Genomic DNA, 17,011 nt, shown 5'->3' with positions numbered 1-17,011 from the left:
AGCCTCTTTGTAAATGAGCTGCCATCTCGATCACCCAGCCGGGCGATGCAAGAGTGGTGCGGTTCCCAGCCCGCGGGGGCCAGGATGCTGGATACCATGTGTGTACAGTACTGTATGTGCTGGAGGAAGACGCCGCTTGCTGCTTCTCCCTGAGAGATGTATTCTCACCGTTCCCCAAAAGAAAATTGGATCTTGTTCCTCCTTGCAGTAGGGAATGGTGCTGTCTGCTGTGACAAACTACACCTGTATATGTGGTGAGTCAGCAGGACGTGCAACGGCAATTAAGACTGAGAATTGAAAGATGGCTTCTGCCACTCAGTTGGACCTCGGAACACCCCAAAGTAGGCGGAGAGAAATTCTACTGCCGCAACTCTATAAGACCGAAGTGCTGTCTGATCTTCCTGCATTTGACATGGTAAACCTGTCTGATTAAGTGAACATTAGCAGACAAGTGAGTTTAAGTAGCCATGAAACAGTGTCCTGGGTTGCAATGTATAGGCCTAGTATGCCAACATGGCAGTTTGTCCACATTATTAATCTCACTTAGTGAGACTACCAAGGCCATTAGTGGTTCATCAAGAAAGCTGCCGGCTCCTGATCGCAAACTGCCCTTTAATTAGATTAAGAACACATACGACAACAATCAACCAGTATTTGTATAGGCCTTTGTATTAGCCTTCAAGCTAATGGTAAAGGCTGTACTTTGAGCTGAAATGGCAGGGCCTTCTCTAGCATAGCTGGGCTCTGTCATAAAGTAATAATAAAGACAGTAAATGCTGGGGTGTGATTTGCTTCCCCTGTCCAGGGTGAAAACGAGCCTCTGCCTCTTTAATTAACTTTACTTCAGCTATTGGGTACAGGACAGAGGCAGGACAGCGGCACAAGATAAATCATAACAGACAACAGCAATCTGCCTCTTTATTAAGCTGTACAGACGCATCCGCCTGACAAACTCCAGGTCAGCTCTTCAATCATAAAACAAGTCTGAAAGGACAATCACCATTTAAACATAGATGTTTATTTCACGCTGTCCAAGCTCTATTTCCCCTTCCTGACTCAACCTTCAAAAAGATTGGTAACAGGCCCACCTGGCACATCATTGTTAATGGAGGTATAAGTGATGTATTACACACAGGGACGGAGAAAAGAGGAAGCTAAACCTGTCTATTAGTTTACAGAGTTGTTCTCGCAGTCATTACAAGAGTCATCAGGAGAGAAAATTCAAGAAGGTTAACTGTTTTGAGCAGAGGCTTATGTGGCTGTTTCATTCTGCAACATTATATCCTTGTCATAAACTCAGAAACAGGGTAAGCCTTGCTCCTGAATGCCCATGTGCTCTCTGCAATCGATGGTAAGTAATTACCCGGTAACAAGGAGTAGATGTTATTGATTTGACCTGCCACTGAAAGTCGCCCCTGGTAAGCGCAGCTCAGGTTAAACAGCTCTTGGACTTCGCATCAAAAGGACGGTGGAAAATGACAGAGCTATAGTATGAGTGTTGACCATGAGAATGAGGAATTCTCTACTCAATTTATTCTCTTTTTGATACACAATGAAAACTGTACTTGGGAATGCAAATCAATGTTTTCTCTTTCAAAGTATTTCAAAATGAATGCTTGTATGTAGGTGATGGACTATTAATGGCAATAGAGAAATAAATACTTTGTCCATGATTTATATGAAAATAACAAATATCAACAGCAGAAGGAAAGGTCATAATTAAATTGAGTTTGGTAGGTCAATTTTCTGGTATTATTCTGTTTAATAGATATATGGGCCAATATTAAATGCCACTGCGAGCAAGTAGCAGAGCATGACAAAAAGAAATAGCAAAATCATAGATTTATGATGTGTTTTTCCAAGTCACTGTAGTGCTGCTCTATTCTCCATAATAAAACAGGGTTAATGTTGAGAAGAAGAAAAATATGATTAAAATTGTAATGCTACTTATAAGAAGAAAAAAAAAATGCTTTAAAAACTGGACGACTGTCTCAGCAGACCCATAAAACCTATTCTAATTCTGCATTCTGCTCAAAGTGAATTATTGTTGCGGTGGTCTGACAAACACTCGGACCTCTTAAGGTCATTAATCACACACACACACACACAGATCTGATTTTGACGAATAGATGAGATGAAACCAGGAGTCTGTATTAGTCATACCTCATGTTCAACACTCCACCCACAGAAGGTTTTATGAGACAGAAACAACACCTTGGTCTCCTGTATGGTCAGAAAAAAATGAATTACTTTGTGCACTGGAGTGAAACGATGGCCTTTGCAGGGCCACCAACGCATTACCCCAAAACGTCAGTTACCACTTGACCTTCACACACCTTGTTTAGTTGGGACACATTTGGTAGCATTGGTAATACAGAACAACAGTTAGTACTAAGGTGCCTGTGCATGTACAGCAGATATACATTGGAAAGGTGTGATATGTGTAATGATGTTAGTGATTGCTGTTTAAATCAATAGGACAACGGCAGGGGGGGGCTGTAGTAATGAGATTTAGGGATAGGACCTGGTTTGTTAATGTGAATTATTCATGTATTTCCACCCATCTTCATTCATGCACAAACCCGTCAAAACAGTCAAGTACAGTTCATTTTGGTGAATGATTTTGATCTAGTGGTTTGACTTTGATCATACCAGGCTATAAAAGAAACACTGAGAAGTTTTTTTTTTGTGAAAACTTTAAAACAGTCAATGTTAACTAACTGATAAGATGTAAAACCATAAACGTACACATTAAGTAACAAGAATCCATTTTTTTCTATTTCATTTTGATCATTCAAAACCAAAAATGTCATGCCATCATGTGAACATACAAAATGCAGCGAGCACAAAGTCATGCAAACAGAAGCCAGTGATGCTCATGCCTACCATGCTGATTCAGTCTTGAATGAGGGTGGGAGGTGCAATAGTGACAAATGTTTCAATACAGCTTGTCTGCATTGAAATCCCTATTCATGTGGAAAAATGCCATGGCAATTATGCCATAACCCCATTCACAGTCATTACTCACTGGAAGACGTCCCTTTAAATCTGCATTAGTGCAGAAAGATTGTGTTCAGGAAAATAAGCAATAACAAGCATAGGTGGCTATGAAAACGCCCAGTTCCATAAGACAATTACAAACAATTCCCACTGTAATACTCTTGACCATGCCTTTAAGCAGAGTGCGAATTATACAATGACAATCAAGGAGGTCAACTTCTTCTCCAGGACGTAAAGTAATATTTACGATTACAGGTAAGAACGATATATAAAAGTATCGACCAGTTGTTTTTTTTTGTTTTTTTGGGGTGGTCCAAGTCTTAACTATGAGGATCAACCCCCACCCTGCCCTTAAGTCTTGAACCACACCATGCATACTTGAATTGATACATTCATTATGTTAGTATCTACTACCATCTGGTGGTCATTCTACCTCACTTCAGAGAGTTTGGTATTGTGGAAGGTTCCATTGATGAATACCAGTAATACACACTCAAGACAACAATGTACTCTACAGCTCATACATTTGTTTCCCAGTTAAACTCATTTCACAGCATATTACTGGTAGCTGTGTTAGGTGCCTGGTACTCCTAATGTAACTTATGCTACAGATTCCTGACTAAGTACCTTTAAAATTGTGTGTGGAATACACATAGACTACACTCAATCATGTTCACAACAGATGGCAACACATTTTAGTCATTGAAATTAGTGTTTAAACAATACGTTATAAAATTATGTTTTTTTTTAAAGTGACAATAAATCTATAATGGCAACCTTGAACACTGGGGTCAGAGTTTCTTTCATATTTCTTGTTAAACATGGAACCACCTCTCCTCTCTATTCACTTTCTTACAGGGGTACACCAAGTCCTTATATTAGGTTACAGTACTTTTGTTTGTGACAGTGTGATTAGAACACAGCATTATTTGGTTTGCTATTACTCCTCTCCTTGTAATAGACTTACTGTCAAGGGGATGGCATGCTTTGAATTTTAGAATTCCTTATGAGACCCCTCATTGGGTGTCCAGTTAAATTAGTGGTCTTCCTTAAAGGCCCCTCTTCACATTGAAGATTGACTGAGGATATCCAGCATGGTAACACTTACACTATTTTGACCATAGCATTTGTGTACTCTATCCTAACATTTGATATTATCACACGTGAAGAAATACAATGGAGCTAATGCAAATGTCTCAAGAGGACAATCGTGAACCTGACATCTACGCAATTTATGGATGCAAATTTACTTTACTATTCCTCTCGTTACAGTATGTGTAATTTTGGGGGTGTATCCTAAAAAAGAAACAATAACAGCTACAGTCAAACTGATATTAAATCAACTATTTATAAACAACCACAAATGTATGCATATTGTCCAAGGTTTATCAATATGGAAAAAATATGTTTTGATGCTCTAACCTCCGCCCTAAACTGAGCACGCGCTGAATGCTGGGATTCTGCGGGTTCGGAAAAACGCCATCTTTAAACCCCAGAAGAAACCTCTGAACAGCAGGACCAACGACGCACAGCGCCCGCGTCTGGATCAAGTTCTGCGGGCATCTTCTGTTTGTTAAGCGGTGAAACTAAAACGTTTTCATATCAAGGAACTGTAAGAACACGATTGAGACACACTTTATAGTTTTGAGACTATATTAACAAAAGGACAGCCAAGAACGACAACAACAATAGACGGAAAGAGACACAACGGACGTGCATTCAAGGCGTTGTTGTTGAGCTAGCAAGCTTGCTAGCCTCGCTAGCTAACGTCAGCTAGCAGCATCTTTGTTTTTAAACGGCCACGTCTTGCCCCCTTTGTTGTCGCTTGCTTTTCTAACATTAGCACCATTTGGACTCGATTGCGTGCCGGCAGCAAGTCCCGACTTTTCCCCTCCCCAGCGGTCCAGCCGGAGATGCGTGGAAGATGTCGGTTTCGGGGCTGAAGGCCGAATTGAAGTTTCTGGAGTCCATTTTTGATCCAAACCACGAACGCTTCCGAATAATTGACTGGAAGCCGGACGAACTGAGCTGTCAGTTCAATGTAACTGGAGAAAAACTTCTGATAATCCACTGCAACATAACAGTAAGATGGCAATGATTTTTTAGCCAAGCCAAAAGAAATGTTGGTTCGCCACCACCTTATCTTGCTAGCTAGCTACTTATTTAGCTAGGTCGCTAGCAAGGTACTGTAGCTCTACGTCGTTTAACTTGATTAGCTAGCGTACCTAACTGTAAGTTAGCTTGGTTGCTAGCAATGGCTAGCTGGTTAGCGAGCTATGAGAAATTGAAAGTCAGCCAGTGCGACGGCGTACTCTGAAAAAATCTGCTTGCTGGCTAACGCGTTACAGCTTGCTGCGTAGTCACTTTGATAGCTTAGCTTAGACTAGTCTAGCTAACGAATAAGCTAGCTACGCTAGCTAGCTAGTTAGTTAGTTAAACTAGGGGGAAAGAATGGCTTGAATCCTGTCTTTACGTTATTTGGAACATTAGTGTAACTAAGATTCTTAGTAAGAATTATAGTTATGAAAGGAATCTCGGCCCAAGACATGCAAGAGACCCGTATTGTTCGATTCAATTTAGCTAGCTTACTTAAGTTAGCGGTTGTGTCGATAACAACTGCTAGTGTTAGCTAGTAACTAACCCGTCAACCTTAACCCACACTAGTGTTGTGTGCTTGACATATGTCAGCTCGTCTATTTGGCCTACTGAATTACACACTATGCGCTTTTGCTTTTGGACTAAAATCACTATTATGACCTAGACCTTAACTAGATCTAGCTCATGACGATGGTTAGGTAGTGTTTTTGGAAGCCAGAATCCGCATTGTCGTAATGATTGCGCAGTTATTTAACTTGATAACTAGCATTACAGTTTTCAGACGGTATATGTATCTTGTCTATTTAGCAGGGAAACGTTAAATCGCCACAGTCACGTAATATAGATAATTCAATATTTAAAATACATCTATTCGAATTTGCGTGTATCTGTGAAGGGTTAGTTTAAGCTCGACGATTACAAAACTTATTTTTACGCTCATCCTCATTCTAACAGGAGTCATACCCTTTAACACCACCTATATGGTTTGTGGACTCTGAAGATCCAAGCCTGACACAAGTGTTGGAGCGACTTGATGATGTGAGAAAAGGAAGTACTCTGGTAAGATATCAAATTAACTTTCTACAACAGCCAGTGTATCAGCAAAAATGTGTGTTCTGGCTAACATAGCTTCGTTGGAAAACATGGTTACCTGCCCCTCCATGAACCCACTCATGCCTGTCTCATAGGGTTTATTACAAGTCAAGATATATTGGATATTTGAGTCATTAATGTAGTTTCACAACGGGCACAGGCACATTTGTGTCTTGTGAAAATGGGTTGAATTGGAAAAAGAGTGCTTTATCAGGCCCTATGAGTCTGGTTAAGAATTAATGGGCCAGGCTTTATCTCAGCAGGAGCATTCTCTCTGCGTTATGACAACAACACTAGCCTGCTGAGCCAAGCTTTATCCAAAGCAGGCAGATAATTGGTGCTAATTTATCTTTGCCTCTCTTTTTTTCAATTACATCCTTTCGTTCATATTGCACAAGAATAAGGCAGCTGACTGTACATGTAATATCATCGTGTGCTTCTATGGCCATACTTTTTTGTTTGTGCTGCAGAGGGTTTAATTCAGGAAGTTTGACCGACTCATTGTTTTGTACTTGTTGACCTCATGAGTGCACGCTGTGCCATGCTATCTAATCCCCAGTTATATGGCTTGGGGTGGTCACTGGAGTGTTACTTGAGTCATAGCTTTGTCACTAAAACCTTATATCACAGCTCTTTTACATTTGCTGTGAATAGAAACATTTAGGCGTACAAATACACACATAATCCTACATGTATAACAAAATAAAGAAGGAACGTTTCTTACTATTTTTTGCATACAAAATAAGATCTCAACACATTTTGGTTGCTTGGATCAGAAACATTTCTTTCCCAGCAGCAGAAGACAAGAGGTTTCCCTTTCAAAGTGGAGAGCTGTGTTCACCTCCCTGTGTGTTGTCCTAGAGAATCAGCGTTCTAGATTTCAGGAAAAGCGGTGACTGGTTGTTTACCCTGCACGTCAGTAAGACGACGCCCCATGTGCACCCGAAAACAAACCTTTCGTGATGGGTGGCTGCGTGCGAGGGTGTGGACCATGAAGAATGCTACCTGTGACACGTCTTCCCTGCTCTGTCACTGCACTGACACGTGTCTTGATGTGGTCTGTGGCTTTCTCTTTCCCTGTTGTTGCTCCGCACAGCTCCTGCAACAGCTGAAGAGGCTCATCTGCGATCTGTGCCGGCTGTACAACCTGCCCCAGCACCCAGACGTGGAGATGCTTGACCAGCCCCTGCCTGCTGGGCCTGTAGGGCAAGACCGCAAGGCAAGGCCAAAATGCACCTGTGTCTTTTTGTGTTGGTTTTGTGTTGTTTTTTTTACATGACAGCGGGAAGTTTGTTTGAGGACAAGAGGCTGAGGATGAATGTGCTTTGCTGATGAAAAGCTGTGCTGCATTTCTGCTACTGAGTCCCTGTCAGAACTGTGTTCTCTTCAGTTACAGGACCCTTTGTCTCAGTGTTTGTTTCATTACAAGTCTTGATTGCTGGACCAGAGGACAGAAATGGTGTATATTTTGCTTTCTGAACTTGTTTCTTTATATTTCTTTTGTGTTTCTTTAGCATGGAACCACTGATGAGGTCACGTCAGAGGAGGAGGAAGAGGAGGAAATGGGAGAGGTCCTTCTCACTTTCTAATGCCTTTCACATACACACCCATACCCTCTCATTCTCACACGTGTCACAAAGAAAAAATGGTTCTGGATTACCACAACGTCCCTTTGCTGGCTTTGATTGTGTATGTTGTTGTTTTCTTGCTCTTGCTTCTGTGTGCTTGCAGGACATCGAAGACCTCGACCACTACGAGATGAAAGAGGAGGAGCCAGTGGACGGGAAGAAGTCTGAGGACGACGGGATTGAGAAGGAGAACCTGGCTATCCTGGAGAAGATCAGAAAGAACCAGAGGCAGGACCACTTGAATGTAAGTGCTCATTCGGTAAGGCAACCTTTTCATACTTTTTTGGGGTGGGGTGCATGAGGGGTTGTTGTTGTTGAACTAACAATGTAACGGCCATGAGTTGGTTGGTTATGATATGGGCTTAACTCGCTCAACGAATACCCATAGCAATGCTACGCTCAATCATGATGCATAGCTGTAGTGACTTCTGACGTAGGAAAATCTCTCCTACTGTAGGGTTGATCAAGATATCTTTCTTTATTTTACCGGAAAGCCTGTGTATCAGTGTGTTTATCTGCATTTTTATCTCCAGGTTTTCTTTGAGCCTGATTTCTGAGAGGCAGTGCACAGTGGTGAATAGATGAGTTTGTGTGACGTCTGCCCTCCATTCAGTGGCTCAGCTGCGTGGTCATCTGAAATCTGTCAGAAATTCTTAAACGCCTCACTGGGAAACAGCAGTGGTGTTTCAGTCTAGTCAGAGGACTTACCAGGCGTAAACAAGAGGCTCTATTGTTCATTTAGGAATTTAGGAATGCACTTTGGTGTGGAGAATGAACATACCTTTTTGATCATTTAAGGCACTGTTTCACATGTGTTGCTTACCGGTCTTAATATTCCCCCCCAGTGCGGAGACCTGAGCATGGTGTGTCAGGGTGTTATATTGTCCTGCTGTGTTGGCTCCACAGGGGGCTGTTTCTGGGTCAGTGCAGGCCTCAGACCGCCTGATGAAGGAGCTTCGGGAGATCTACAGGTCCCAGAGTTACAAGACCGGTACGTTCTGTCACCCCCCCCACTCCCACCCACACCCCCACCTTCCAGGACTGTGTCCTCTTGATGTGAAAAGCCAAAGGTTTGATGCATCGTAGCGTGTGTCTTATCACACTGGGTGTGTCTTACAGGGATCTACTCTGTGGAGCTTTGCAACGACAGCCTCTATGAATGGCACGTGAAGCTGAGGACGTGAGTAACCCATGTTTCTGGGTCCAGAAGTTCCACATAGTTTGATTTAGATATAAATAGCATTTTCATCATACATTTACAGCCTTTTCATTATTATTTTATTTTTGGTAAATATATAAGTTGACCTTTTGTTTTGGTATGCTTCACTAGGGTGGATCCGGATAGCCCTTTGCACAGTGACCTACAAGTCCTGAAGGAGAAGGAGGGGATGGATTACATTCTGCTAAACTTTTCATATAAAGTGAGTGGGACTTCTACAAAGCATTCATTTTGATCGTTGATTTTGAATGCTTGTAAAGTAAGGATCATGTTTGCACCTAAAGCTCCGGGTGCTGTGAGGCCGTACTAATGTTGTTTCTGCTTCTGGCAGGATAACTTCCCCTTTGACCCTCCGTTTGTGCGGGTAGCGTCGCCTGTTTTGTCCGGAGGGTGAGTTCTTTGTGTGTGTGTGTGTGTGTGTTTTCACAGACATTGTTGTACTCCTCCCCTCCTGACTGTAAAGGAAAGGGCGGTCTTAGCCCAGACTCCCCTCTCTGTCAACAGCTCATGAAAATCTCAAGGTCACACTGGGCGTTTGGCAGGTGAAAACGGGTGGTCTGTGATTGCGGAACGAGGAGATCACCAAACTGCTGTGAACCCTGTTCCAGTTGGCCACCGTCTAAGTACCCTGTTCTGTTTTTCTAACCTCTTCTCTGTAGTTACGTCCTTGGAGGGGGAGCCCTGTGCATGGAACTTCTCACTAAGCAGGTTGGTTAAGTGGCCTACTTTTCAGACTCTGTGGTAGTTCCACCTTCTGTCATGGTGTAGCATCAGCTTCTAATGGACTTGTTGTTCTGGTTGCAGGGCTGGAGCAGTGCCTATTCCATAGAGTCTGTCATCATGCAGATCAATGCCACTTTAGTCAAAGGAAAAGCCAGAGTGCAGTTTGGAGCCAATAAGGTAAGGTCGAGGGAAACGACTAACTGCTCCTGTATATTGCAGTGACGTGCACGATACTTCATGTTGACACTGTAGAGTAGAACAAGGTGGGGGCAGAGCTCTGAGCTGTGCTCCCCTTTGTGTGTGGCCAGCTGGTTCCTTCTCCCTCCATGCAGGTGGAGGCAGGCAGCTATTGCTCTGATAAGCCTCGTCACTTCACTCCTACTGGGTGTGGTTGCATGGCACCCTCTGGGACAGGGCCAGCAAGATGCTGATCTCTTAATTCTGCAGCTTCCGATGAGTCCACTTCATGCTGTCACTTCTAGGCTCTGTACAACTCCTGGCAGAGACTAATCTGGCACTAGGCTCCCATTAGAATTTAGAGCAGACTGACCAGTCAGGGTTATTTATAGCCAAGCGTCAGCCCCTGCGATTTCAAGTAGGAACGCACCAAGACTGGTGTGTTGGAGCACTTGGAAAGGTATCATCTTGGGCTGAGTGGGTGTGAAGTATCCGGACAGGACTCGGTAATCAGTCCCGCTGATGAGGGCTGAATCAGTGGAAATGAGAAGTCAGATAAGCGGAAGACGCTGCGGGGCAGGTGGTTGAAGATGGCCCGAACCATTATGTCGGGAGTGTTGCCAGAAATTAAGCTATTTTAAGCATTTGTCTTTGTGCAACCGGATGCATTTCTTTGTACGTATGCTCAGGAGGTTTATCTATGTTCTGTCTTTTGTGGTGTATAATTGTTGTTTTTTGTTTTCAGAACCAGTATAATCTTGCCAGAGCACAACAGTCATATAAATCCCTGGTCCAGATCCATGAAAAGAATGGTGAGTGTTCCCATCTCCAGTTACACCCAGTGAGCATCTCTGACCTTGTTTACTGATATTTAATCCCTCCATATATCACCCGGGGGGGGGGGGGGGGGGGTTCAACCAATAGTTTTTCTGGCAACAATCTCATTTTGGTTCTCATTGTAGATAATGTAGATAATCTAGCACAAACCAAATGTATAAAGGAATTTCATATGCAGATTGAATGTTAATGTGCAGAAGCCAGATGTCCCTTACTTTCCAGTTAATCACGTTTTTTCTGAACTCTCTAGGCTGGTACACACCCCCGAAGGAGGACGGCTAGATAAGGATTGTGGCCGTGTCAGTTCTGGGACCGCCCTGTCTTAGGATCCATACCCTTTTTGTTTCTTTTTCCCCCCCCCTTCCTTTTCTCCTTACCGGAGTTATGTTCTTCACTGGATGTTCAACCCCTACACCAGTTCCACTTGTTCTCTGACCAAACTGATGACGACTCCCTTGAAAAACCACCTCAGCTAGACTTCAGTACAGGAACCTCCCTTTCCACCTCCATTCCTCTTTTTCCTCTCGCCTGTCATTTCCCCCCTCTTCTCCGTTGCGACGTCTCCCTCACTCCATATTAGACTCCATATCATCCGGCTCCGGTGATTCCCACATGGGCGAGCGAAGGAGTGGATTCTGCCGGTGATTCTGGTCACGGATGAGGCACGGCTTCTTCTACCAGCGGAGGCTTTCTGCCAGGACGTCCATCTCGACCAGACAGAGCTGCTGGCCTCAGACTGGACCTGACTAACCAGAGGCATCCCCCCCCAGAGGGGCAGCAGTGGCTGGAGCAGACAATTTACTGCTGATGGTGGGAGATTTACCCCACCCCACCTCACCTCACCCCCCCCACCCCCCCCATTCTGGCTTTTGTCATGTCCGTGCTTGTGTAATATCTGTATAATGCCAAGATTCCTCTTCCTCTGGACGCCTGTGCTCCAGAGGCTAGCGTGCTTACACATACCCTGGGTCTACGGAAGCCAAACTCCCTGCCTGACTGGAGAAGACGAGCAACACAGTCTCCTGTGGCCAGGGTGGGACTGCTGCTCTGTGAAGGATATCCTGTTGAGATAAGTGGTGGTGTTGGGGATAAGGGGGGGGTTCACTCCCTTACCCCTCCACCTTCCACCTGGGCTGGAGTTTTGGGCAGTGTCAGCAACATACTGAGACATGACCAGGCTTAGCAGTGGCAAGTTGGAATTTAATCACTGTAATGTAGTTGAATTTAACTCCACATGTAAAAACTTGTAAAGTTGTATTTCCGAGAATGGATTCTAATTGTTTTTAATGTAACCTTGTGTGGGTCTTTGGGGTGGGCAGGAATTGCATTAGTATACCCTTGACTACTCATACCAGGGCCATCACAACTTCTGAAGACGTGTCACGCTATAGAAATAAGTCAAACTTTGCTACACGGATACTTTTACTGAAGTACACACACACAAAAAACACACACACACCATAAACCATGTTATTTTGTAAGCTTAATGACTACTACTGTTGATTGATTTCCTGTATGAAGTTGAGTTCTGAGGTCATATTTGGCAGCAGCCTATAACACACCATTCCTTGTTCTAGTGGTACCTCATTCTTTACCATGCGTTGTTGTAATTGCACAGATGGTGCTGTTTTGGCATTCCAGACATTGAATCTATTTGTAGCTGTCCCTTGAAACTTGATGCACCTCAGTAAGGCTATGCAGAGAAGGGCAATACAGCATTGTATTTCCCAGTAGTGACGAGACCATACCAAAAGACATGTCTCCTTTCAAGTTTCTTCAGTCTCCAAGTATAAATCAATGGGGTCCACAGGTCCCAGCCCTTCCCTGGTCCTTAAGACCTGCCCACCACCAACCCACTGGCAGAGATCTGAGTGGCTGGAAGGGACATTGTGTTGTACTTTTGGCCCAGAGAGACTGTGGTGTATTGGTCAAGTCGCTTTGAGGCCTAAGGTGTTCAGACGAAACCTCTCCTCCAACCATAGCCTCCTCTATGGTACCTAGTCATGACCCTTAACCTCAGCTCTGCCATACCATCAGCATGCTGAGTCTTAAGTAGAATGTGAATATTATGCAGAGAAAAAAGTTTATTGCATTGCTTTTAATGCTCTTACATATGACTCCATAGGTGATTGTGAGCTCACGCTGTTCCACATTGTATGTTGTCCTGAACCCCCAGCATAGGAACTCGCATGTTCCTAGTTAATATCCTGCTTTTACTATCAACGTTTTGGGTCATCTTAAAGCGAACCTAATCCAGAACACACTTCTCCTTGTAGAACTGCCATGTATCATGTAGGTCAGATTAAGTTCCACCTGTGTTTGTGCAAGTAATAGCCACCTCACCAGTTTATCAACACATCTTTGTTGATTTTTTACAGTTTCTCTTTTTATTTTTTCTTCTATCACACAAGACTTGTAACAGTCATGACATATGGCACTATTCACTCCATTACAGTGTAAGTACATAAATAGCTGTTGTCAAAGGCATGGATGTTGATGGTGTCGTTGGTTTCCTCTTAGTCACCTTCTAGGTCCAGACATGCCCACTTATAACTACCCCTGCCCCTGTGTTCTCTGCAGAAGCAAACTCAGGAATACATAATGCATACTTGAATTTGCAAGGGATTGCTTCACAAGATGCAAGTTTTATTTTTCAGTTTATTTCTTTATAACTGGTTTACCATTTGATTCCCCTGTAATTACAGTAAGCATAAGAGTTTTTTTTTTTTTTTTTGCTTTTGGACTGCACACTTTCTGAGTTATATTCTGACAAAATCCTTCAGGTTGTTTAGAGGGGAGCCTGCTGTGCTAAGGTTGAAGTGATTGTTTTTGGGCAGACTTTGCCATTCTTGATATAGACCCCTCTCCACACAGATATGAATAATCTCCACAGACGATCGGTCCCATGCTGAAGGATGTTTTGGTGAACACTGATTCCCGACACACTCATTTACCTCAACCAGTGCTGGTCTACATGGGTGTTTACAGGACAGACTCCAACTTGTCCCTTTGGTATTAATTGTCCCTTTTCGCATGTAGATATAACAAGTCCTTTTGCTCTGTTGTAACTGTGGGTATAGGGTTGATGTCTAAAGATGAATACTGAATAGGGTTGATTGTTTTTGAAGGGGTTCCTGGAAAATTGATTTTTTTTTTTACGGCAGTGCAAAACCTGATTAACGAGATCAGGTCAGCGAAGAGCATCGACGCGGCTGCATCCGGCGCATTGCTAGAAATACGAGACCAAATAAATTCTCCTCAGTAAACAAACACACAGCAGACTGCTGTTCTTTCCACCTTAGCAGAACACCTAGTGAAGATGATAGGACTCTCTCCACCTCTCTGTCCAGGTCCCTGTGTCCCCCTCGTCACCAGACGGTCTCACCTCGACCCGAGGCGGAGGCTCTGCTCCTCCTCGGCCCCCGTGTCCGTAGTCTTGTCAGTTGTGCAGTGAGTTACAGCTTCTTTTTACACCTATTTAGATGGGGTGTCTAACATAACAGTCTAGGGGTTGTGGGAATATTGGCTTGAGATAGAGACTTGCCTAATAATGGGTTCCCTCTCTGGCTTCATTCTGTGGTGGGTGGGTTATAAAGTTATGCACTGTTAGCATGCTTTGGTTTTATTTTATATTTTTCATTGCAAGGGTAATTTTGACCATGTACAGTAATTTGTAAACTTGCATCAAGTTTATGAATAAAGAATTTTATGAAATACTTGTCTGTTGTGGGCTTGTCACTGGTTGTCTGTTTTCTATTTGTCTGTTTGCATAATCATGTGAACATTGCTGACCAGCCAGCAGGTGGTGTCTGATGTGCTGCAGTCGTTCCATTTCTGTGGCTGTTGTCAGTTAAATTTGCCATTAGAGGGAGCTGTTGCAAATGGACTGTATGCCTTGTATGAGAGCTCAATAGTACACATTCAAGTATTGGGTTGATGGAATCTCATGTCACAGTATTCTACTGTTTAATTTGAGCAAATACAGACTTTACTCATGTTTTAATCAGTTCTGTCAGGGCACATAGAGGATAGATAACCATGTCTTGTCATTCACAAGTTTTTCGATACCTAGACTTCAATCGCCAATGACTTATGTAGAGCGCTGAAGCTATAATAGAAAACCTAAACTCTTATTATTCTGGACCTGTCCTCTATTAACTCTGCTTGCTTGTTCTCATTCCTCTATGGACACTAGAAACCACTTACGAAGAACAAAGTGCATTTGGAAAACCTTTAAAAGTCATCTACTCTGGAAAGTGGCCCTGGATAAACAGTCACTGTTCACTTTAAAGGTATATCCACTCCAAGAGACTATGACAATGAAACCACATTTTCCATTTGAAAACATTGATAGTTTCAATTGCCTTTCTGGATCACAATCTTTTATGCAGGGCAGACAGTGGCGTTTGTCTGAAAGGAGGGAACAGAGAGAGAGGCAGACGGACAGACTATATCTGTACCCCTACGGCTCTCCTGTAAGGGTAATTGACCATTATTTAAAAAAAAATATTTACGTAATTTGAGGGTTTAGTTTGCCAACCCCAGGCTCATTATACTGCATGTCGTCCTCCTATCTCTCCTGCTATCTCTCCCATCTATTGCTGGCCTGTACGTCGACCCTGAAGCCAGACTTAAGCACACTGTGGCCTGCTCTGAGGATCAACTGAACTTGATTGATAGCCCGTGGCTTAACAGTCGTGTCCATCAGAGCTTGACTTGCACTGCGCACCACATATCAGTAAAACGCTCAAGCATAACCCTGGATCAGGGGGTACATCAAGGAAGAAGCTCAGTTTCCAATAACTCTGGCTGTTCGGCATTGTACTGCATCGAATGGAAGTTGAAAACATGCTGGCAAAGTTTAAGACGAGAATATTAAACTGTCAGATTGGATTATAAATTGTACAATCATTGCTCACATGTCATTAAGATGGCACTGATACAGGGATTGGCTGTGGCCGTGAAGCGGGTGGACTGCAGTGTTCATCACTTTTCTGCTAGTCTTTTGAGAATCTACCGTCAGGCCATTGAAGACAGAAAAATGGGGCAGCAACAGTAACCTCCGGCTGACAAAGAGGGCCATGAAACGAGACCAATGAGCCCATTGTGCCTTTCAGAGACCTTCCGCTGCAGAGGAACAGCTGGACAGCAATCAGGCAGGTGTCGACCCAGCACAACAGACCAAGGTAAAATCCTGTCCAAGGCTCTAGGGCCCCAGGTGGCTGTAAAATTAAAGTCACATTTCTTGGCTAAAGCATCCCTGACATAAACTAGGGCTAGAAGAAACGGAAACAAATGGCCGTTGGCAATGAGGGTGAAGATTGAATAACCTTTGACAGTGATTTAGTCATTCCTCTTGATTCTCTTATACATGTGCCTAAAGTGTCTGCGAGAAACCACCGTTTGCTCCAGTTGAAGTATTGTGGAAGAAATTGCTGAAAAAGTCCGCCTGAAGAAAAAGTTATGTGTGCACATTATAAACAGACCACAAATGCACTCAAATTAATTCCTTGTTTGTCTTAGAGGGACAAACAAATGTTGGATCAGTAGATAGACACAATTCAATATTAGATTGCGTTGATTGTGTATGACCAGAGGACAGTAAACTGTATGTGTGTTTTTGTCACTGGAGGCACTGCCCTAGCAACTGAATGTCTCAATGCACCGCCGATGACAGATGTATCCCTCCAGGGCTTGGATATAAATCCCAAGTGAATATTGGACAGAGGCCTGGGACACAACACAGAATCTCAATTGAATCGCATGACCTATTGCCAAGATAGAGAGTTAGAGAGATGCGGTAAGTATTTTCTGTAATAATAATTATTTAGCTTCCAGGCTACTTTTTCTCAGCAATGTAAGGGATGGAATAGTTTGCATGATTTTTATTCCTGTTGCATACTTCCACACTGGAAAGGATGTTTGCCCTATTACATTATGCATACCCAAATCAGCATTTTAAGTTTGTGTGATTGTAGTTTACATCTTTCTAGAGAATGACCCTTAAAAGTGTTTTTCATCTTGCCATTCTTGAAGTTATTTCAAATGTATTCCCTGTTTGCCTCTCCGACTCTCTGGAAGATAGAATGCATAAATTACACTAAAAGGCAATCAGACAATCCCATTTGCTGATTGTGTGTCATCTATTATACTGTTTCTTTCTGTGCATTCCATATGAATTTCAAACCAGACCAGTCTTTGTAGTAAACATGTTTTTTGCTGTTGTTCACACCATTCA

The 17,011-nt window shown here is 43.1% G+C and overlaps 1 protein-coding gene across 2 annotated transcripts; it reads left to right on the top strand.

Annotated features, from left to right (window-relative positions):
* Positions 1-4,497: 4,497 nt before the first annotated feature.
* ube2q1 (ubiquitin-conjugating enzyme E2Q family member 1) lies at positions 4,498-14,489 on the top strand. Of its 2 annotated transcripts, none has more exons than XM_084682241.1 (13): positions 4,498-5,083; positions 6,052-6,156; positions 7,286-7,408; positions 7,704-7,760; positions 7,921-8,061; positions 8,724-8,808; positions 8,937-8,997; positions 9,148-9,238; positions 9,368-9,426; positions 9,696-9,744; positions 9,841-9,936; positions 10,682-10,748; positions 11,024-14,489. In XM_084682241.1, the coding sequence occupies exons 1-13, from the start codon at positions 4,925-4,927 to the stop codon at positions 11,053-11,055; spliced, it is 1,125 nt and encodes a 374-aa protein (XP_084538367.1). In that variant the 5' UTR covers positions 4,498-4,924; the 3' UTR covers positions 11,056-14,489. The 2 variants fall into 2 exon arrangements, with proteins under 2 accessions (XP_084538367.1, XP_084538366.1); XM_084682240.1 differs by having other exon boundaries at positions 7,921-8,076.
* The last annotated feature ends 2,522 nt before the right edge of the window (positions 14,490-17,011 follow it).

The sequence above is a fragment of the Hypomesus nipponensis genome, chromosome 19 (genome assembly GCF_054491055.1).
Source record: "Hypomesus nipponensis isolate SF chromosome 19, ASM5449105v1, whole genome shotgun sequence".
NCBI classification, from domain to species: Eukaryota; Metazoa; Chordata; class Actinopteri; order Osmeriformes; family Osmeridae; genus Hypomesus; species Hypomesus nipponensis.
This window is presented reverse-complemented; position numbering and strand designations above follow the sequence as displayed.